The 24,259-nt window shown below is 46.1% G+C and overlaps 1 protein-coding gene across 3 annotated transcripts in view; it reads left to right on the forward strand.

Annotated features, from left to right (window-relative positions):
• Positions 1–23,988, forward strand: part of LOC146194305 (proline dehydrogenase 1, mitochondrial-like) — a 251,848-nt gene extending 227,860 nt beyond the window's left edge. For 2 of the 3 annotated variants that reach the window (XM_084597343.1, XM_084597344.1), the window contains exons 9-11: positions 4,258–4,688; positions 10,179–10,267; positions 13,172–23,988. In XM_084597343.1, coding sequence (XP_084453469.1) covers positions 4,258–4,688; positions 10,179–10,267; positions 13,172–13,377 — 726 coding nt within the window. In that variant the 3' untranslated portion in view covers positions 13,378–23,988. Of the gene's footprint in view, positions 1–4,257; positions 4,689–10,178; positions 10,268–11,122; positions 11,183–13,171 lie in introns of all 3 variants that reach the window. The other variant, XR_014705865.1, reaches the window with a different exon arrangement.
• Positions 23,989–24,259: the final 271 nt, after the last annotated feature.

Here is a 24,259-nt window from a genome sequence, read left to right on the forward strand (position 1 = left end):
ACCGCTCATTGGAATCAACCTTTCATGATGGTCCGGTTTTCAAAGTTTTTAGATATATTGACGATAGTTTAATCCTTTTAAAGTCTGGGACCTTTACATCCCTTGACCTGGCTGTTTTACAAATTTTAACTGCTTTTAATGAATTAGGAAAAGGATTGGTTTTTACACATGAACTACCTGACAACCAAGAGTTACTGTTCTTGGGCCTAAAGCTCTTGTTCTGTGGCAGCCATATTTGCTGTATGTACTCCCCCCGTGCCAACAAAGAGTTGCCGAGATATGACTCATCGCACTCCAAGGTTGTGAAAAGGGCTATTGCATCTCTCTGTTTGGAATCCACTTCATAAATCGTGCCTTCATAGCCTCAATAATCAGGTTTCCCGTCGCTTGGCGGTAGGCTTCCCTGGACTGGTTGTATCAGTAGTCACGGAAACCCTCCTGCAAAACCCAAAAAAGAGGATCTGATCTCTTGTCTTCAAAGCCGGTGGTGGTCCCATATGCTCAGAAGAATATTTTGTCACATTTTCTCCCATCTTGATTTGTTATTATGTACCACTTAAGCAATGTTATTTAATTTAACAATACTATCAGTCTTATTCAGGGCTAAGATAGGAGTGCATTGCTTAGATCAAAAGTATGCTTACTGAAATACAGTCATGACCGAAGGAAAATAAATGTGAACAGCATACCTACCATCGCGGATCCAGCAATTGAGACAACAGAGAGAATTACTCATGGCTCTTAGCATATGCAATATCATTGATAAGTTTATTATAACTTCGGTTTGGACATAGCGGCTAGCACATGTGGAAGACACATACAGAAGATAGGTTGACAGTTCCTCGTGCGATAGCCACTACATCCGACTCTAGCAACGAACAAGCCCAAATAAGAGCCTTGGTAGCACAGTCTCGCACTTCTTCGACAAAAAAAGAATACTTCATGTAGTCTTTTGAAAACCTTTTTTCTTCCATACGCTTAGAATTTTCGTTCTGCGTTATTCGGGATGTGGACTCTGTTATACAGTCGAACCCGGATAATTCGAATTTTGGTTATATTGAACTCACGGAATATCCCTTTGAAAATCCCATGTAAAAGTATAGGAAAGCTGCGTCGTATATCGAACTCAATTTCACCGGTCGTTCAATACATCGAACTCCGCACCACGCATTGGACGGTGCGCCTTCCCCAAAAATGTCGCATCACCCTCGGCCATTTGCCGTGTGACGTTTTCAAGCCAGACGCGGAGGTAATGAGAGGGCACAGTTCGGCGACGGCTGGTCTAGGGCAGCACCACGCCCTTTCCCCAAAGGTGCGCGCATCTGCTGTGATCGCTGCCACTCGCTAGCACGTAACGTTTGCAAGCCATGTGCATGAAAGCACGAGGGAACCAATGAAGTCGTGGTATTCGGGAGACAGGAAAAACGCGATAGAGCGAAGCGAAAAAGTGTGTCCACTCTTCTGCCTCTCCAGTGTGTGCTGTGAACGCTCTGCGCACGGCAGCTGACGTGAGATGCACGTCTCGTGTTGTGACATCGTTCTGAACGTGTGTAAGCTACCATGGCTGCAGACACTAAGAAGCGGCAGTTCTTAGTTCTTTTGGTTTCGTTTTTTGTGGGAGTCATTCATCGCTGCCATTTTGCTGAACGTGCGTAAGCTACGGCGGCTGCGGACGCTAAGAAGCGGCAGTTCAGTTCAGTTCAGTTCAGTCGTGTCTGACTCTTCGTGACCCTATGGACCATGTCACGCCATGCTTTTCGGTCTCTCACTATCTTCCTAACATCACATAACTTCATCTGCAGTGCCTCGAGGATGCCATCTAACCATCACGTTCGCTGTCTACCCCTTCTCCGGCAACCCTCAACCTTTCCCAACATCAAATCTTTCTCCAGCGACTCCTCTCTTCTCATCAGATGACCAAAGTAGCTGAGCTTTAACTTTAGAATTTGACCCTCCAATGAGCAGTCAGGGTTTATGGTCGACAATATCGACTGATTTGATCTTCTGGCAGTCCAAGGAACTCTCAAGAGTCTTCGCCAGAACCACAATTCAAATGCGTCAATTCTTCGGCGGTCAGCCTTTTTCACAGTCCAATTCTCGCATCCATACATCACAACTGGAAAGACCATAGCACGAGTTATACGGATCTTGGTTGGCAGACTAATGTCTCTGCTCTTTACTAGGCGGTCAAGGCTGACCATTGCTCTCTTTCCCAGAAGCAGGCGTCTCCTAATATTATGGCTGCAGTCTCCTTCCGAGGTAATCTTGGAGCCCAAGAAGAGAAAATCTGTCACAGCTTCCACTTCTTGTCCCTTGATGCTTCAGGACTTGATAGGGCAAGACGCCATGATCTTTGTCTTTTTAATGTTCAGTTTAAGCCCAAACTTTTCACTCTTCTTGTACGCGCATCAGAAGTCTCTTGAGTTCCACTTCACTTTCTGCATTAAAGTGGTATCATCCGCATATCTAAGGTTGTTGATATGTTTTCCAGCAATCTTCACTCCAGCTGAAGACTCGTCCAGACCGGCCTTCCTCATGATGCACTCTGCATATAGGTTAAATAGGCAGGGCGACGGTATGCAGCCTTGCCTCACTCCTTTCTCAATTGGAAACCAATCAGTAAGACCATGCCCAGTTCTGACTGTGGCCTCTTGCCCTTCATACAGGTTCCTGAGGAGACAGATGAGGTGAATTGGAACTCCAATCTCTTGGAGAGCTTGCCACAATCTGCTGTGATCTACGCAGTCAAACGTTTTCGCATAATCAATAAAGCAGAAGTAGATGGGTTTCTGGAACTCTCTTGTTTTTTCCATGATCCAGCGAAGGTTGGCAATTTGGTCTCTAGTTCTTCTGCCCTTGCGAAACCCAGCTTGCACGTCCGGAAGCTCCCGATCCACATACTGCTGCAGCCTTCCTTGGAGGATTTTCAACATCACCTTGCTAGCATGTGAAATAAGCGCGATCGTGCGGTAGTTGGAACAATCTTTGGCACTGCCTTTCTTTGGAATGGAGATGTAAACTGACCTTCTCCAATCCTTTGCCACTGCAGGGTTGTCCAAATTTGCTGACATAATGTATACAGAATGTTAACAGCGCCATGGTTGAAGTTTTGAAGCAACTCAGCTGGAATGCCATCAATTCCGCTAGCTTTATTCTTAGCAAGGCTGGCTAAGGCCCATTCAACTTCACTCTTCAGGATGCCCGGCTCGAGATCAGTAATCACAACCGTCTTATATTGGGTTTGCACATTCGGGTCCTTCTTGTACAGTTCTTCTGTGTATTCCTGCCACCTCTTCTTTATCTCTGAGGCTTCAGTGAGGTCCTTGCCTCGTTTGTCCTTTATCAGTTAGTTTTTTTGTTTGTTTTTTTTCTTGCTGGAGTCGTTCATCCTTGCTGTCCTGCTAAACGTGCGGCGTAGTGTATGCTATGGTGGCTGCGGACATTAAGAAGCACAAATTTTTTTTTGTGAGAATTGTCCTTACTTGTGCTGAACGTGCGGCACAGCGTAAGCTGTGGCGGCTGCGGACGTTAAGAATTAAGGGGCAATTTTTTTTTTGCGAGAGTCGTCTATTCTTGCATCTATGAATCAACGAAAGCATGCGGTCAGCTGTGACCATGACACCGACATTTAGCATTATTTGCTTCAAACGGCATTTGCAGCTATCGCGCTTTCCAATGATTTTGTGGATGTTGACTACGCTCGCCCCAAGCGCGGCGTGATAAATCGAACCGAGTTTGTGCAGTCAAGCCATCACGGGCACTCTGTCAAGTTCACTCCCCATCACCGCGGGATTTATCAAAAGTATAGTCAAAAGATAAACACTTCCAAAATTACATCCATTGTGTTGAAGGAGAATTTCGACATCATATAGTATGTCAAGGAGAAATCTATGGTGGTGCTTGAGGACAAAGCAACATCGTGTGGAACAAGAGATCCTAACAGGCTGCTTTGGTCATAAATAATGAGTATCTGAAGTGAATAAAAGCTAAGTGTGTGCTTTAATATCTGGGGCTTATTTCTTTACTAAAAAGAAAGAAATATATTTGCTATTTTCGGTTTGGCTGGACTACCACTGTATGCATGGTTTTTCTACAGTTCCGCTATGTATTTGTTTAATTCCTGGTCACTTATGATTAAAGCCTGCAAAGGACTTTGCCTTACCGGGAAGTGTTTGATTCCTGTGGTGTGGGGCTTTCTAAACTTTTACCTGTGTTGTTCTTCTGGTGGCCAGACTGTGTGCGCTCCTTGTGATGCAGGCAGCACGTGCGCGTGACGTGCGCGTGATGGTGGATGCCGAGCAGACCTACTTCCAGCCGGCCATCAGCCGCATCACTATGGAGCTGATGCGCAAGTACAACAAGGAGAAGGCCATCGTGTTCAACACGTACCAGTGCTATCTTCGTGCCGCCTACGACCACGTGGTGCGCGACCTGGAGCTGGCGCGGCGCCAGGGCTTTTTCTTTGGTGCCAAGCTGGTGCGCGGTGCCTACCTGGAGCAGGAGCGGCTGCGCGCGCGCACCTTGGGCTATGAGGACCCAGTGAATGCCACGTACGAGGACACCAACGCCATGTACTACCGCACGCTCACCGAGTGCCTGCGCCAGGTGGTCGAAGGGAAGGAACGCCGCAGCATCGCCATCATGGTGGCCTCCCACAACGAGGACACCATTCGCTTCACTGTGAACAAGTGAGGGTCCCTTCCAATTGCCTACACTGGTCTTGTTTACTACACCCTTCTCTTAGGGCGTCATGTCGGTATAGATCTCTTTTGTCCCCTCGCCATCTTTGCTTAGCTCTTTATACCGCCACCATACAGAACATATCTCTTTTTCCCTGGCTGTGAGGCAGGCTATTTGGAAAGGAAAACAGAACAGTCTGCTTTTTACTGACACAGGGCTAGCAATATTTGCACTGCAGGGCAGAATGTACGTCGAGTCCTCAATCCAGGCCATCGGTGCAGAATCACTAGTGCTGCGACTGTTCACTTACATAGTTTGTTCACTTAGAAGCAGACTGAGTACAGAATGAGAATTCACTGGTAGTCATGCCTTTGCTAGCATTGTCACCACACACTCTTTGTGCACTCTTGAAATGGTATGCATGTGAAGAGAAGATGGCTTCACTACTACCTAGGATCTTTCCTCGCGAAATGTACGGTGTGCTTCTGTTGTGCATCCAGCACTGCAGCAGCGAGTATAACAGCAGGACTCACAGAGAAGATGCAATAAAAAACTGCACAAGACACGGATGAACAAAAGGCAGGACGCACACAAAATCAGACTGACAACTTTATTTCGTGAAGAAATCCAAGGCATATATACGTGATCTCCGCTACTATCTAATCACAAAAAAAAAAAGAAAACAGCACACGAAGAAGTGGCTTACACAAAATAACATGAAATAGCAAAATTCTGCTGCAAAGATATTAAATTTAACTAGGACCGGCCCACTAAGTAAACCAACTTAGTCGGTTTATTTAGTGGGCCGGCCCTAGGTTTATCATCTTTGCTGCAGAATTTTGCTATTTCGTGTTTTTTTGTTGGTTTACTTAGTGGGCCAGCCCTAGTTAAGTTTATCATCTTTGCTGCAGAATCTTGCTATTTCGTGTTTTTTTGTTGGTTTACTTAGTGGGCCGGCCCTAGTTAAGTTTATCATCTTTGCAGCAGAATTTTGCTATTTCGTGTTTTTTTGTGTACGCCACTTCTTCGTGTGCTGCTTTCTTTTTCTTTTCTTTTTTTTTGTGATTAGATAGTAGTGGAGATCACGTATACAGTCGAACCCGGTTATATCGAACCCGGATATATCGAATTTTGGTTATATCGAACTCACGGAATATCCCCTTGAACATCCCATGTAAAAGTATAGGAAAGCCGCATCATATATCGAACTCAATTTCACCGGTCGTTCGATATATCGAACTCCGCACCACTCACTGGAAAGTGTGCCTTCCCCGAAGACGATCGCATCACCCTCGGCCGTTTGCCGCGTAACGTTTTCAAGCCACGCGCGGAAGGAATGAGAGGGGACAGTTCTGGACAGCGCTGCGCCCATTCCCCAAAGGCGCGCGCATCTGCAGTTATCGTTTCCCGCGCGCCAACACATGACGTTTGCAAGCCATGTGCGTGGGTGTGCCCATTCTTTTGCTGAGCTATCTCTCTCCTTCAGCACGCGCTACGCATGCGCCAAGCCAGCTCAGCCCGTTTTAAGACAGACGTCGGACGCTTTCTCCAGCGTGTGTTGCGAACCCAATGCGCGCGGCGGCTGACGTGGCTATGGCGCCTGTGGACGTTAAGAAGCGGCAGCTCTCTGTTTTTCTTCTTTTTTTTTTTTTCGAGAGTCAATCTTTCTTACCGTTGTACTGTACGCGCGACGTAGCGTAAGATATGGCAGCTGCGGACGTTGAGAAGCGGCAGGCTTTTTTTTTTTTTTTTGCGGGAGCCGTCTATCTTTACATGTATGAATCAGCGGAAGCACGCAGTCAGGCTGCTGCGATCATGACGCCCGCCCCAAGCGCGGCGTGATAAATCGAACAGGCTTGTGCAATCAAGCCATCACGGGCAGTCCGCCAAGTTCGCTCCCCGCCACCGTAGGAGCTATAAAAAGATAAACCTGACGTTATCTCTGCGCAGCATCTTGGCACGCTGCCAAGAAATGAGCTGCGGATGCGACGACCAAAACGGAGTGATGCGCGCCATCGACATGCAAGCGAAAACGCTCGCGATTTCTGCCGCAGCGACACAGAAACCTTGTATTGAGCTGTCGCGGTGGCTCGAGAGCGGCAAGAGGGACACAGTTCCAAGAAGTTTGAAATTTTTCGCTCTGTCGCTGCCGCTTGTCGCTGAGATCGCTCAATCGCTTGCATGTGAGCGAGCCGGTCAACGCATTTTTTATTTTTCAAATTCTCGGGTGCAAAAGTGGAGGGTGGGTTCATTATGCGAGTGGGTTGATTAGGCGACAAATACGGTATCGTGTTTTCGTATCGTAAGTGCCATCACAAGCTGATTTTTGTATATCGAATTATCGATATACAGTCGAAACCCGCAATAACGAAATCGCCGGGGACAGCAAAAAAATTCACTTTCGCGAGAATTTCGTTGCCGCGAAAATGAGACAGAAAAGATAGAAAACAGCCCGCAAAAAGAAAATTTATTGCCAAAAGTCAGTCAGCTTAGTTTGCCGAGCCTTGCCTTGCAGCAACTTCATGGTTCTATTCTCACACTGCAAGAAGTGATCCATTGCCACGTCGTCGTCGTGTGCGCCTAAGAATGACCAGATCGTGTCAAAGGCGTCCAACACATTCCTCGGGTTCGGGTTTACCGTCTCTCCATGTTGTGCACCTTGGTCCTCGGTGTCGTCAGTTTCGCACACGCTGCTGATGATAGCCTCATCAGTCATTTCTTCATGGACAACTACGTCGTCATCAGCGCGAACGAAATTATCGACACTGAGGCCATCTGGAACAACATAGGTGTCGACAGCACAAAGTGCACCCCATGCGTTGGCCAGCAATTGTGGCACTGCACTGGCAGCACAGTCATCGTGAAGTGTCTCTTCAAGCACGCTTTCATTTGGCGACTCGTTCACGCATGATGTCTGCTGGGTGGGGGCGAAGCCCGCATGCTTGAAACAGTGCTCAATCACGGTCGGAGGCGTCGCAAGCCATGCAGTGGCCAGCATCTCAAGCGCCATGAACAAGTCCACGTTGGTGGGGCGCTTGTGATGGAGGTTAAGAATGAGACGCTGAATTAGCCTCTCTTTGTAGGCGCACTTCACACTTCGTATGACGCCTTGGTCGAGTGGCTGCACAACAGAAGTGCACCTGGGCGGAAAAAAAAACAAGCGCATGTTTGTGAGCTAAATATCAACATGATGGGCGGTGCAGTTGTCTAAAAAAAGGCTCACCAACCTGCCTGCCTTTCTCATGTCCGCATCGAAGGCCTCAAGCCAGCTGGAAAATATTGAACGGGTCATCCATGACTTCCCGTTCGAGGTGTACTGGACAGGCAGCGTGCGGTTCCCCTTGAAGCAGCGGGGCTTCTTGCTCCGGCCAATGACAAGAAGCGGCCGTTTGTCACTGCCGTCCATATTGGAGCACAACAGTACTGTTACGCGCTGCTTGCTGTGCTTCCCTCTGTGGCATTTTTTACCTTTCAGGTCCAAGGTCTTCGAAGGCAGCATCTGATAGAATAGACCCGTTTCGTCCGCATTATACACGTCTGAGGGTTCGTACTGCCCCAGGATTTCTTCGGCAGTCAGCTGCCACAACGATGTTGCCACCGGGTCCACTCCTGCTGCTTTGCCCGAAATCACCTTGGCCACAATATCGTGACGGGCTTTAAAGCGGCCCAGCCAGCCAGCGCTTGCTCTGAATTGGTCATGCCCGAGCATGCAGGCAAAGTCCAGAGCCTTCTGTTGCAGCAGTTTGCCAGACAGAGGCACTTCGTTTGCGCGCTGTTCACAGAACCAGGCAAACACCGCCTTGTCAACGTCCGGGAACACCGCAGCCGTCACTGTTTTATGCTGTGCTCGAGCACCATTCTCAAGCGCACCGAGAATAGCTGCCTTGCTTTTCAAAATTGTCGACAGTGAGCTGCACGCAATCCCGTACTCGTCGGCGATATCCATTTTTTTCCTGCCTTTTTCTGCTTGAGCAATGATGGCAGCCTTCTCTTGCAGAGACAAAAATCTTCGTTTTTTGGCTGGCGGAGACATCTCAAACGCAAACGTGCGGACTGCTGCTCATACACACCGCCACCACACACAACGAACACATGTGCACCGCTCGCAGGCCTAAAAGTGCAGCGCTGATGATCTAGTGTCGCCCCCTGATGGTGTCGCTGCGAGGCTGCCTTCCCTGAACATAGCCTCCGAGATAAACAACCACACGGACACGCGGATCACAGAGGACATGCGTTGCACCGGTATGGTGGCTAGCGCCGGATCGACGCTGCAGCAAATTTCGTTATCGTGGGATTTCGGTACAAAAATGTTTCGTTACCGAGAGATACGAAATACATTGGCCCCTATGGGCATTTGCCGGGATCTCGGAAATATTTCGTTGCGGCGAGAATTTCGTATTCTCGAGATTTCGCTATCGCGGGTTTCGACTGTATCGAACTATTTCGCGATCCCCTTCGAGTTCGATATATCCGGGTTCGACTGTATATGCCTTGGATTTCTTCACAAAATAAATTTGTCAGTCTGCGTTTGTGTGCGTTCTGTCTTTCGTTTGTCCGTGTCTTGCTGTGCAGCTTTTTACTGCATCGAACTATGAACCAACAAGCCCAACAAGAGCAAAGGCCGAATCGGGCATTGTAGGCAAGCCCTCTGTAGTGGAATGTTTGTGTAGGCAGGGCTGCTTTTACATGCATCATTCAGTCATGCATTCTGGTGCTTGATGAAGAAGTAAGTTGTTTCCCCAGTGAAAATCAAGGGACACTTGTGTGGGAAAAGAGCAGTCATCTTTTTAAAGTACCCTTGTTATTTTGACCAGTACATTGATCATTCCTCTTTTGCATAGAAAAAGATGAGAGCTAGAAATGGTTGCCAATTTAATTTATTAAAAACCTTAGTTGAAGCATTCGCACCATTTATGAGGTGCGCACATCTGACTCATTCTCAAATGCACGTAACGCTCCAAATAATGGTGTCATCTGTAGTCAGGCTTGCGCCAGTCGGTGGGTTTTCTATTTTACACTCCCAGGAAGTAACAGTAATAATTAAAGAAAAAAACCATTTTCACCGCCAAAACCAAGATTTTTGACTACACCGTTTTAGACTTTTCAGTCATGTTTCTCTCAGCATCTTGTTTGGGCCAAACATGGCTTTTGTGCACTACACCTCATGCATTTGTTTTAGTCACTTCAAGGCCAAATTTGGCATCAATAATCTTTACAGTATGTGTACTGCAACTATATATAGTGTATAATGCAATTCGTGATATTTTCGGCGCTCAAGATTTTTAAAATATTTAGGTGCTAGCCACTGAGAATGATGTACATAGTAGCAGATATAAAAATGTCTCAGAATGCAAAGGGAACGACATTAACTGGCTACAGTGGAGCGTCAGCAGAGATGGGTGTGCTGCCACGTCTGCGTGCATGCACAGGCAGGTTTACCAAAACTTAATTCTTGGGACCATCCAGTTAGGTGAAAATGGAGGTGCACCCCTTTGCAGAATGCAGGAGCTGGGCATCCGACCCGACGACCGAGTGGTCTGCTTTGGCCAGCTGCTGGGAATGTGTGACCAGGTCAGCTTCCCCCTGGGTGAGTGGCACACCACCACACCGATTTGGTCGCAGGTGGGATGGGAAAAACACATGAACTGTGACCCCTCCCTCGAGCACCTAAATGTGGGTCATCAGTCACAGTGCACTTACTGCAGTGAGGGATTGCCAATGTTTATTTATTTAAAATACCTTCAGGGCCAACAGCATCACAGAGGGATTTGGTTATACAAAGTAACAAAACAATATGAGCAAAATTTTATAAATGGTTGCTAGTTATATAATGTTAGCTGATGCATTCTTTAAATAAACTGTGATCATTTATCAGTGGTGGTGGTGCGAAAAAAATTTAAATCAACTTGAAAGTGATGCAATGGTAAAAATAATTCTGGGATATTTCACTTGTGTTTTAATGTGGCCCTGCGAAGAAAATGTGAAAATTTTTCACATTTTCTTGGACCAGTGAAAATGTAAAAGATGTCATCATCATCATCAGCAGCAGCAGCCAGATTATACCCACTGTAGGGCAAAGGCTTCTCCTGTTTTCCTCCAATTAAACCGGCCTTGTGCTAGCTGCATCCACATGACCCCTGAAAACTTCTTAACCTCATCCGCCCACCTAACTTTCTGCCGCCCCTGCTACACTTTCCTTCCCTTAGAATCCAGTTTGTTACCCTAAGCGACCGTCGGTTGTCCTCTCTACACACTACATGCCCTGCCCATGCCTATTTCTTGTTCTTGATTTGCACTAGAATGTCAGTAACTTGAATTATTTCTCTGACTCACTGTGCACACTTCCTATCTCTTAACGTTACCCCTACCATTTTTCGTTTTATAGCCTTCTGAATTGTTTTCAACTTAAGTAGAACTCTTTTCGTTAACCTCCATATTTCAGCCCCATAGGCGAGTACCAATAGGATGCAACTGTTATACACCTTCCTCTTGAGCGATACCGGTAAGCTGCTTGTTATAATGTTTAAGTACCTTCCAAATGCGCTCCATCCCAACATTCTCCTAGTTATTTCCCTTTCGTGGTCTAGATCTGCACTCACTACCTGTCCTAAGTATACATATTCACCTACCACAGTTCCAGAACTTCGCTACCTATTTTAAACTGCTGTTCCTTTCCCAGGCTGTTCAACATTAACTTAGTCTTCTGCATATTAACTTTTTGGCCTATCTTCCTGCTTCTTCTGTCAAGATCATTATTCATTCGTTGAAATTGGTCCCCTGAGTTACTTAACAAGGCAATGTCATCAGCGAATCACAGATTACTGAGATATTCTCCATAGACCCTAATGCCTAACTGTGCCCATTCCATATCTTTGAGTACGCCTTCTAAGTAAGCTGTAAATAGCACTGGGGAGATCATGTCTTCTTGCCTAACTCCTTTCTTAATTGGAATTTTGTTACTTTCTTTATGCCGAACTGTGGTTTCTGTGCAGCCACTATAGATATCTTCCAGTACTTTCTCATGGCTCACCTACACCTTGATCTCGCAATGCCTGTCTGATCGCAGAAGTTTAAACCAAGTCAAATGCTTTCTCGTAGTGAATGAATGCTATGTATAGGGGCTGATTATATTGGAATTGGAATTGGTCTATTGATTCCTCGTACAAGCGAGAGGAGGCAGTGACTAAAGGCTATGTGAAAGCCTTACAGAGGTCCCTGCCCCTCACACAGATTCTGGCATTAAAAATTAAAAACATGTATCAGTAGCAGTTTGTCATTTCACACACTGTTAGGATAAAAATGCACATAATACCGACAGTGAAAAATGGTTACAGTTACTTCTACCATATACTAATTAAACAAGAAAAATTTTCATCTCAAAATCATACATTTCGCACAACACATTTTCATCTATATGGAACAATTTAGGGAAATAAAACTGATATGAATACACATGAACAGCTCCTGTAACTTATGGAAAACAACCTACTGAGATGGCTATACAAAAGTTTTCATCTCAAAATCATTCCGAGCAGTTTTCTATTACCTGGTTTATGTTATGGATATGATCAATGCTAGAGTACCCTTTTCGAGATCCTGCTTGATCCTTTGGTTGATTAAAGCCTAAGGTTGTCCTAATCCTTAGCAATTACCTTAGTAAATACCTGGTACGTAATGTACTTACTAAAAGATGCAACATTGTTGAAAATTTTTACATTAAACTCGATAAAGTTCCGACGACCTCCGGCGCTGCATGATTATACACAAACACAATACACACACAAGAGAATTAAACCAAGACCCTAACACAGATGATGCACTTGCATCATCTGTGTTCGGCGCTGCATGGTTATACACAAGCACAATACTAGGTTAACACGGATGATGCGAGTGCATCATCTGTGTTAACGTCTTAGTTTAATTCTCTTGTGTGCGTATTGCGTTTGTGTATAACCATGCAGCGACGGAGATTGTCGGAGTCGTATAGCCAACTAGCCCGCTCGCAAGTACTATCGATAAAGTTGCAGGCAAAACAGTATTTTCACACTTTTGCTTGTTGCTGCAGTTTAGGGTAAAAATAATTTGCACTTGTTAAGGAAGCACTTTTTAGAATTTTATGTTCCTAACATAAAATGTTATTTTCCTAAAATTGGGCAGATAAAAACACTTGGAGTAGCTCACCCAGTCGAAGTTATCTTCTGGTAATGGGTCTGGATGACGAGTACAGAGCAGGAAGGCCAAGTACACCAGCAAAATGCAAGAGCACTGCATGTATGACATACTGTCAGTGTTGCTCTTGTGCCCACTGAGTATTGGCACGGTTCTAAATGTTTCCCGTCAGCCATAAACAGATGTGCTTTTCCTCATGCATATGAAGTTTGTTTCATTCACGACCTTATTCATTGCAATATTTCCATGACCCAGTGAGATTGTAGCGTATTTGAGGCTGCTATGCATGGGTGGAAGTGGCTGGCCAATGGCTTCCTTGCAGGCCAGGCAGGCTACTCGGTGTACAAGTACGTCCCGTATGGCCCCATTGATGAGGTGATGCCGTACCTCTCCCGGCGTGCCATTGAAAACAACAGCCTGCTGCAGAAGCTATCCAAGGAGTTGGGCCTCCTGAGGCGTGAGATGGCACGGCGCCTGCTGGCTGGCGAGCTCTGGTATACCCCCCGGGGACATTACCGGCCGGTGTGATAGGAACCACCAAGGGAGGTTGGGCACAGTCACCAGAGATGCCACTGTGACATGCAGTGACAATCACACCGCAACTGGCAAGCATGTGCTCTGCTGGGGTGGCTTAGCACGGGGTGGTAGTTCCTGGCATAGCAGCATACAGCTTGCTGCAGAGCCACAGATATGGTCGTCGTCTTTTTATTATTATTAATATTATATATTTGTTCGGCCTTAAAAGAGCTTCACTGGAGTGGATCAAGACAAAACATGTGCCAGTGATTTGCAACATGCATCGCAAAGTTGTAACTTAACAGCCCTGGTTTATTACACAAAAAGTTATGATACAGTCAATCAAATGGGCGACATGTTGCCCATGTTGGAATTGTCCCTTGGGATCCTAACCTGTTTCTCTGTTCTGCAGTCTCTCTTTGACATGGCACTCAGGTGCGCCCTCTTGCGGCTTGAGTGTGCTCTCTCTGCAGCTGTTTGTGATATGTTTTACTGACGGAGGAAGTGTAACGGAGGAACACCTGCTTTCTTGAGAGGTGGTGCTGGCTTTGTGGTTGTGGCCATGGCATCCTCAGGAAAAGTGCTCCTGATGATGGTGGCATGGCACATAGCTTTTGGCCATCAATTTTGACAATGACCAGCTTTGTTGGGAGAATTTTTAGCGCTACACATTTTGTGGTGGATGTGCAGTTTCTATGCTTTCTACTGGACACGGTTGGGAGGCCGCAAAGCATTCAGCATGCCATTATTGCCTTCGCAAATTGTCCTCAAAGTCTGTGTGCATAGGCTCTCATCGGGTACTCTCAGTGTTGAACGAAATGTGGATGAGTACACGCCTACAATAACTACAAAAAGCGTATAATGTAAACATGGTTATCAGTACTATAAGGCAGTTATTGTACTTTTCAAGTGTTTGACCTTCCAGCATTTCTTTGCATTTCACTCCCCCATTTCAATCTAATTCAATGCCGATAGAACACAAGTAGACTTGAAGTGCGTTGTACTCTCCTTTGTTGAACCTGCAGACAAAGTGCCATTGCACTTTTATGGTTGGTGGAACATGAAAGGCATTCATGGGAGCACCACTGCAACCGAGAGCTGCAAACGCAGATGCCCGATCAGCCACAAATGCAGAGAATCGTCATTCACAACTACACTGGGTGCCAAAGGATGCGACCCACAATGCCTCTCATTGGGCCACTTGGTGAGAAGCGATCGGCAGTGTACCAGATGAACTTTGGATCTGGAGCAACTTGGCTCAGATTCTGTCCGTGCTCAAGGGAGACAATCTCCCATATTTTTGTTTTAGCAGTTTTCTTTCTTTTTTTCTGCTGGGTTAGCTGTGAATCTCCTCTTGTGTGGTTGTGCTTCTTTTTAGTATCGGAATCTCGCCTGCATTTTGTTGACTTGCATTTTGGAAGAAAAGAATGTGTATACTAGAGTCTTGTGTTTGCTGCACCAACTGAAACTGTGATGTGAATAAAAGAGCGGCTATGCGAGCAACCCATTTGAGGAGTTCTGCCCAAAGGGCTGACATTATACTGCATGGCTCTTGGTCTTTTTTTTTCATTTCGAAAGGGCTTCAAAGTTGGAAAGAGAAATACTACTAGCCTGAAAGCACTGACAGCCTGAAAGCACACCATTCACTATTTTATTTCTCCTCGTCTAAACCTAAATGCTTTGACTGGCTCAAGATTAATGAAACAGCAGTTTGAAGGGAAAACGGGAGTGCAATAAAAATGATGTTATTGTTATAACTTCATTAAAAACACCAGTGACTGGTCTATGGAGAGCTGCGTGGTGGCCCTGCCACCGTCCCCCCTTTTGCCCTCAGCTTCAAGGATGGAGCCCGAATTACAAAGCGCCAGTGACGCTGAGAACAACTCAAGCCCAGTCCACCTGCTGGAACACTAAGCTCCAGCTTGGCCATCAACAATGACAGAGATGCCTTGGTGATCGCCTTTTAGCTGCGGTAACAGCGGTGTAGCCCTTGATGGAGTGGAGGTGTGTAGACTTTCTCCTCCTCGAATAGAAAGTGACGATAGCTTTCCAGCTCCCATTGGACCACGTGTTTCTGATGAATGTCCGATGGATATCCTGTTGCCAGATGTATGAACGTCCAGTGGGCAAAGATCCCAAACAGGAAGTGCAGGCATATCTGGGGCTGTCCAACTTAATAAAAGATGGTTGAGTGAACATACGACATGTAAGTGAATATTCTGACGTCCTGCCCTGCAGGCATGAGAAACTGAACTGAAGATTCTCAATGATGTCCGTCGAACATCCTGAATTAAATTTGATGTCTGGCTCACATTTGCTAGTCGTCACAACTCAAATTTTCAAACCTCTGTTGTACAGCCTGTTTTTACCCTCTGTTTAAGGCCCCACTGTACCTCTTCATAAAAGACCACAACTTGCACTGTTATCATTGGACCTGTCAAAACAAATGTATGGACGTTTCTAGGACTTTTTTTGGCAGCTGCTAAAACACTCCTATGTGGTGCATTTTTCAAACACCCAAAGACCCAGGCGACCATCTAGGTACTACTGGCATATCCTTTTCTGGAGGTTCAGATGTCTGAAAGAAATCTATTTAAAAGTCAATATACATACTATGGACATCAGGTCAGAGGCAGACACTTGGACGTTTCCCGAAAATTGCTTGCAGGGGCACCATTGGATTTGCCAGTAGCATTAGTGTGTGTACCACTTTTACCGGAATTTCAGTTCCACACTATTGCTCTGTGCCTTTGTTGTGAACAAGTAAAGCAAACAGAATATGTAGCAACTGTTGAGATCTCTGTCGTGTGCTTTACTTTCATGAACACAATGAGGCACTGAGCAGAAATAAAAATTTCCATCCAAATGGCACACATGCCCGTCGAGCGTTCCACTAATCCGTTTTCTGTGAATACATGCGAAGTGCATAAAAATATAAATTTCCATTTTTTTTTTTAGCTTTATTGCAAAATCATTCTGCATTCACAATACATTTTAAGACTGCATGAAAAATATTGACAAAATGGCTGGGTAAAAAGCAGGCCAGTAAGGGTATTAGGAAGACTCTAGGTGAGCAGCCTTTAAAGCAGATTTTTGACATGGCAGCTATTTATTTCACAATACTGCAGGCAGCATCGCTGCCCAAGCAGAAGAGATTACAGAAAGGGTGTCTTTACTGAGTGCCTGAACATAACAGTATCAGCGCATTCAACAACAGACAACGGCAGACGGTTCCATTGCTCGATGGTGTGTGGAAAAAAAGACGTTTGAAAGAGCTTAGTTCTTGCATGTGTAAAGAAGACTAGCTTTTGCTTGAGCCGCATGGTATTTGCCTGTTCACGCACCTAGCTGGTTTCGCTTACCGGTGACTGCTGCTATGCCTGCTTCAGTTCTTGAGTTTAGTTCTAGAAATAAACCCTCACCTTACATTTGCTGATGGTGCCAGTTAAAATCCATCCTCTCGCGCTGGAATTCCACAGCCGCACATTACCACCTCCTGCGAAGCCTGAAGATGCCAACCATCAAGCTGTACAAGTTAGCTCAGCCATCTTTTGTCCCAGCTCCCTCCGTCAGCGAGACCCCACCATCTTCAGCGGCACTGACGACCAAGACTTCAAGGATTGGCTCATATCCTACGAGCGGATGAGTGCCTATAACAAATGGGTCGGGGAAACCAAGCTGAACAATGTGATTTTCTATCTCACCGGCGTAGCAAATCTATGGTTTCAGAACCATGAAGCGGACATTCCATCATAGTCCATGTTCAAAACCAGCTTCTCTGAAGTTTTTGGCTCTCCGGCTGTGAGGAAACTCCGCGCTGAACAGTGCTTGCATGCACAGTCTCAGCAGGTTGGCGAGAATTTTACGAGTTGTACGGAGGACATTGTCGACTTGTGCAAGCGCATGAACGCACAGATGTCACAGACCGACAAGGTCAAGCACATTCTACAAGGCATCGATGACGCCGCCTTTCGGATGCTGTTAGCGCGAGACCTCCGCACCGTTGCAGAAGTTGTCACACTATGTCAAAGTTTTGATGAACTGCACAAGCAAAGGGCCCTGACTCGTGTGAACACCATGCAGACTGAGTTGCTTGCTGACCTGACAGATGCAGGTGAACATTTTGTGCTCCTGCCACAAATCAAGAGCATTCAGGAAGTAGTTGCTTGACAGCTCTCCTTTATGTCCCGCCACGAAAAGGCTTCATCACACCTAGCTCCCAGTCTGCACCAGATTATTCAAGAACAGGTAGCTGAAGCTCTTCCTCCAGCCCCTAAAACCATTCTTGTTGCGGCCCTGTTGACATGTGCGGTCGTTGCTTCCCGGCCACCACCTAAATATGCTCTGCCTCGACAACATGCCTACGTTCAGCTTCCTGGTCCTGCTCGAGAACCTTTGCAGTTTATTCAATCACCTGCTCAACCGGCAAACTCCTGACACACGACTGACAATCATCCGATCTGCTACTTCTGCGGCTTCCCAGGTCACGGGGTGCAGAACTGCCGTCGCCAAATGCACGTGTCTCGTCCGCCTTCAGATTCTTCCGGCTACTGGAACCAACACCAGTACTCTTCTGTTGAGCCACCCTAAAGCCATCCACTGTCTACTGAGCACTTTGTCTCACGTCGCCGTTCACCATTGCCGCGTCGGCGTTCCATTTCTCCGATGTGACGCCGTCCCTCGGCAACCCAAAAGGAAATCTAGGTGCTGCAGTTCTTGAAGCGAGAACTGCGCTGTTGTCGAAGTTTAAAAGTCCTCGATTATCTACAGCTAATTTAGCTGAAGCTTTCATAGAGGGTGTTTCTGTGACACCGGTGCGGCGGTCTCTGTGATGGATGCCGCGTTTTGCCACTCTGAGAAAAGTGAGGACGCCCCTTTTTGACATGTTACGAACTATGAGTGCACAGCTCATTCAGCCGTCAAATGCGTGTACTGCTCGAGTACTCATCCAAGACATTTTGTATACAATCGAGTTCACCGTTTTGCCGTCATGTTCACATGCGATCATCTTGGGCTGGGACTTCCTATCGCTTCACGACACGGTCATAGATTTTGCCCGAGCTCAGCTAGCGCACTCTGCGCTGCCCGATGCCATGCAGGACGCTGAGCTTTTTGATAGCTCTGCTTCTGTCAAAGTTCTTGTCGCCGACAGTACTGAAGTTCCTGCATGCTCATCTGTGATTGTGTCTCTCTCCTGTGACTCTGTTCACGATGCAAGTGTCATCTTCACACCGTCTGATATTTTTCTTCGCCGCCACTGTCTGCCTTTGCCTTATGCCCTGCTCACCATATCCGCTAGCCTCTCCTCATTAAGATATCGAACCCGTTTTCAAGCCCCTTCATTTTGTACCGCGTTGAATGCATCGGTATCGTGCAGGTCTTCAGTTTTGTGTTCGAGAGTCACCTTCATTCGACATGAACGCACTCAGCCCACTTACTACTGTGCCCGCTACATTGTCGCCAGATCTCTTTCTTCGCTCTAGTGATGCCTCACTCCCTTCACCTAAGCGAAACCAGCTTCTTGCACTCCTTGAAGAGTTCCATGCCTCTTTCGATTGCCACCAACCTGTTTTGGCACTCGCATCTACTGTCGAACACCACATTGACACCGGTGCCCATGCTCCTCTGCATCAGCATTCATACCGCATTTCCGCCACCGAACGCCATGATATTGAAGAACAGGTGGACACAATGCTTCAAAGTGGAGTTATTCAGCCCTCCAATTATACTCGTGAAGAAAGATATGGCTCCATCAGGTTTTGCGGCGATTACCGCCGTATTAACAAGATCACAAGAAAAGACGTCCCTCTGCCCTGCATCGATGACGCTCTGGACTACCTCCAAGGTGCGGAGCTCATTTCTTCACTCGACTTGAGCTCTGGTTATTGGCAGGTCTCGATGGCAGCTGAAGATCAAGCCAAAACCGCATTCGTGACCCCAACGGCTTTTATCATTTCACCGTCAATCATGCCTTTCGGTCTATGCAGCGCTCCGGCCACATTCGAGTGAATGATGGACACAGCACAGTTTTGCATGGTCTCAGTTGGAAAATGTGCCTGTGCTATTTGGACGATATCCTAATCTTTTCGCCAGATTTCGGGACACATCTATGCTGCCTGAAACATGTTTTGACCTGCCTGACAAATGGTCGTCTGCAGCTGAACTTAAAAAAAAATGCACTTTTGCTGCCCGTGAACTCAAAATTTTAGGTCATGTTGTTTCAAAGATGGTGTGTGCCCTGATCCCGCCAAACTTCGAGCGTTTCCCAAGCCCTCTTCCAATAAGGAACTACGAAGTTTCTTAGGGCTTTGCTCTTAATTTAGGCGGTTCATTCGCAATTTCACGTCAATTGCTGCCCCTTTGTCTCAGCAGCAATACCACTTTCTTGGCTTGGTCACCTGCGTGCAATGACGCCTACACCACCCTACGTCGTCTCCTTACAACCCTTCCCATTTTGTGCCATTTTGACCCGGCGGCTCCAACGGAAGTCCACATGGAGGCCAGTGGTACTGGTCTCGGAACAGTGTTTGTCCAGCGCAAGGCTGGATTCGATGAATATGTGGTTGCATATGCCATCCGCACACTTACCAAAGCCGAGAAGAACTATACTCTGTAACAGAAAAAAAATACCTCGCTATTGTGTGGGCTGTCGGCAAATTCCGCCCTTAGGTGTATGGCCGCGTCTTTTCGAGGTCGTTACGGACCATCATGCCCTCTGTTGGCTTTGTTCATTAAAGGATCCTTCTGGCCGCTTGGCACAATGGGCGCTGCAGCTCCAGGAATATGACATCCACGTTGTCTACTGGTCGGGCCGTAATCGTCAGGACACCGATGCCTTGTCCTGCTCCCCGCTACCAGCAGAAAGAGCCAGCCTCTGCGACGTCAAGACACCTGCATCATCTCTTGGCATCAGGGACGTGCCTTCTGAGCAGTGCAAAGATCCTTGGATTAGGCCTCTTCTCGACTTTCTCTCCAACCCTTCGGCGGTTACACCATCGCACGCACTGCAGCATCAAGCTTCAAATTTTGACATCCATGACCAGAGGTGGGCAAATGCCCTCGTTTTGGTATTTCCTCTCACGCCCTCACTTTTAAATTAGTAGCCCTCCCTCACCCTCATTTTAAACAATTTCCTGGCCCTCCCTCGTCATAGATGGTGCCCAAGTTTTGGCGGGCATTGCATCACGGCGAGGCTTTGTCACGTGAATTTTGACTTCCGGGTCGTTCCTGTGGTTTGATTTCCACTGGCATTGCTTACAGGCGTGCGGTTTCGACTTTTATCCTCTCGATATTTGCGCTCAATTTGCTGGAATTGTGGCGTTGTACTTGGCTTCCATCTACGGCAACTCAACTAGAATGCGATAAAAAATGTTCGGAGTGCCGCCGAGCTGTGAAAGGCGAAAACAGTTCGCCATTGCGATCCGCCGGCTGACTGTCGACGGCGAGCTGCCCGTACATTGAACACGAGGCTTTATTTCGAGTATTTTGTCAATGGCAAGCAAGTGCTGGATAGCACTGTGAAAGCTACGAAGATTTGTAAAGTAGGTTGTTTGCTCCCATTCAGGAGCACCAAGTTCTCGCTCGGGCGACCTTGGCAGCTGTTTTCACACGATGAAGGTAGCAGCGAGTGGTCGTTCCAAGTCTTCAAAAGGTTCGCGAGTTGTGTTCTTTGGCCTCCGTCAGTACAATGTGATACGATATATAAGTACTGAATGATTTTCTCGTCGACCATTTCTGCTAAATGCAAGTTTCTAGGACCATGGCCAGTTTTTTCATTTCATTTCATTTTATTACCTTAAAGGCCCCTAAAAAGGGGTGTTACGTAAGGGGTGGCAAGAGCAAAAATACATAATCACAATAACAGGAAAGTTTTGACACTATCGATGAACTGTGGTGTGCAAGTGATGAGAGCAATGTTGTCCGGAAGGCCGTTCCAGTCTGCAGCTGTTCGAGGAAAAAAGGAATTTGAAAATGTGACGGTACGTGAACGTGGACGGGCAACTTGTAGCTGATGGCTGGTGCGATGAGATATGCGTGTGGGGGGAAGAATATAAGGTGCGATGCGCATAGGACTTTGGAAAAGTTTTTGAAATAAAGATAGGCTGGCAATGCGACAACGGAGCGATAAGGGGGATAATCCGGATGCTGTTTTTAAGGAGGAAACGCTGATTTCATAAGAATACGATGAATGAATAAAACGAGCGGCGCGATTTTGAACAGATTCGAGGGCACTAATGAGGTAAGCTTGATGAGGATTCCAAATGGGCGATGCAAATTCTAGTTTGGACCTGACGAATGATTTGTAGGCTACGTGTTCGGGAGCATGATGAAGATGGCGCTTTAAGAAACCTAGCGTCCTGTTAGCTGACGATATTATGTTAGTAACATGCATACTCCAAGAAAGATTGCTACAAATTGTTATGCCTAAATACTTATATGATGGAACTAGCTGTACGGGAACTTCAGAGATTACGTAAGGAAAAACAAGAGGGTTGCGGCGACGGTTAATGGACAAAAGATTACACTTACGTGGGTTAAGTTCCATTAGCCACTCGTTACACCAGTCTTGAACAGCATTAAGATCGTTTTGAAGAGAAGATTGGTCAGCGGTGGTGAGAATAGCACGATACAGTACACAGTCGTCAGCAAACATACGTATGTTAGATGTTACGTTTGAGGGCAGATCATTAATGTATATTAGAAAGAGTAGCGGGCCAAGCACAGACCCCTGGGGGACGCCTGACGTTACTAAGAGAGAGTTAGAGTTCACATTGTTAACGGAGACAAACTGAGAACGATTAGTTAAGAACTCTTCAATCCACTTCAATATATTGGGGTGTAAATTTAATCGGGAAAGTTTTATCAGTAGGCGTTTATGAGGTACTTTATCAAAAGCTTTAGCGAAATCTAAAAATATGACATCAGTTTGTAGGTTAGAATCAAGGTTAGCATGCAGGTCATGAATGAATGTAGAAAGTTGGGTCTCGCTGGAGTAACCTCGGCAAAAACCGTGCTGAGCAGGATGGAAAAAATCGTTGGAATCAAGAAATGCCATGATGTGGGTATAGATGACATGTTCCATGATTTTGCAAGGGATACTAGTTAGCGAGATGGGACGGTAATTTAGCGGTGAGTTCTTGTTACCCGATTTGTAGACTGGAACAACCTTCCCATGTTTCCATTCTTTGGGCAGTTGACCTGTGAGGAGTGACTGAGTGAATAACAAGCACAACAGGGATGAACATATATCTTTGGTGTTAATCAGTATTTTGGCACTGATATTGTCAATTCCAGCCGAGGATGAAAGTTTAATGTTTTCTATTAGTGACAAAATTCCTGTTGAAGAAAATGTAAAAGAGGGCATGGTATCCTGGATAATAACCGGGTTTGAAGGAAATATCGGATCTGTTTCATTGGTAAATATGGATGAAAAGGCTGTGTTGAACATATTGGCGCATTCAGTTTCACAGATGGTAGCACCTGATGCGTCTGTGAGGGAAATAGTGCGTGTGTGCTGGGGGTTAATGACTTGCCAGAACCTTCGGGGGTTAGTAGTCAACATTTTGGGCAGAGCGGTATGGAAAAACGTGCGTTTAGCTTCTCGAATGTTTAATAAATACGTTTTTTCAGCTGCGTAATATTTGTTCCAAGCGTTTTGACTAGGGCGTGACTTGGCCGAATGGAAAAGACGCTTCTTTTTATTTTCAAGACGTTTGAGTGTGTTTGTGAACCAAGGGTTTTGAGGGTTAGTTTGTATATTTATGTTGGGAATAAACCTGTCGACCAAATCTTCAATTTTCTTCTTAAACATGAACCAGTTTTCGTGGACGGATCTTTGATAAAAGTTAAATTGGAACCCTGGCAAAAATGCACGAAGTTCATTATTTATAGCAATATAGTTCCCTTTATCGTAAAGTCAGATTGTTCGCTTACATGTTGCGCGTGAAGATGGTTTAATCGTGAAGCCGGCATGTATGACTTGGTGATCGCTGATACCTGGTAGATAGGTGATAGAATGAACGTATTCAGGGCTATCCGTTAATATTAGGTCGAGAATGTTAGCGCAGACATCCGTTACATGGGTTGGTTCGGATATTAGTTGAACGAGATTAAAATTAAGGCAAACGTCAAGAAAATCATTAGCATCCCCGTTACCTGTAGCGGTTAGATTATGCCAGTCGATACTGGAAAAATTAAAATCTCCGAATAGGATAGTGCATGTGTTAGGGTGCTTGGTTTTAATTTCATTTAATGCGTGATTAAGTTTTTGAGGAAAGTCTGGGCTGCTAGGAGGCCTGTAGCAAACGCCTATCACAACTGACTTTGGTGAGGCATGACACAAGACTCGTAACATTTCAATATCCGATGAAAGGTGAATGGCCGTGCATGATAGCTCCTGTGCAGTTGCAATAAGTACCCCCCCTCCCCTTCCCTCTGGACGACCTTTACGGAAAACACGGATTTTGGGCAAGTCGGCAAGAACCTCACTATCAGAAACGTCACTACTCAGCCACGTTTCTGTCAAGATTAGTAGGTTGCTGGAGGATGATGTGACGATATTGGAAATAATGTCGCGCTTTGAAATCAAACTTCGGATGTTAATAAAGATCGCTGACAATGAAAGTGCTTGTTGTGCATGTTTAGAACAGCCTGTCGATTGGTGATGAGGTGGTTGCTATTTTACCTCTTTTACGGTTTGTGAGGATTCATCGAACGTGTATCATTTGGGACCAATGTGTAAAGTTTTGAAGCGCAAGGAGAACTTGTCGGTTACCGATCTGGCAAAGGCTACAAGATGTTTGCGAGCATTACGTACAGGAAGGGAAAAATCTTCGCCAATAATGTAGTCAGTGCCTTTTAGTTTGGTGCCTAAGGAAAGGATGTTTTCTTTGGT

The sequence above is a fragment of the Amblyomma maculatum genome, chromosome 3, assembly GCF_055883805.1.
Source record: "Amblyomma maculatum isolate TAMU_Amacu chromosome 3, ASM5588380v1, whole genome shotgun sequence".
Lineage (NCBI taxonomy): Eukaryota > Metazoa > Arthropoda > Arachnida > Ixodida > Ixodidae > Amblyomma > Amblyomma maculatum.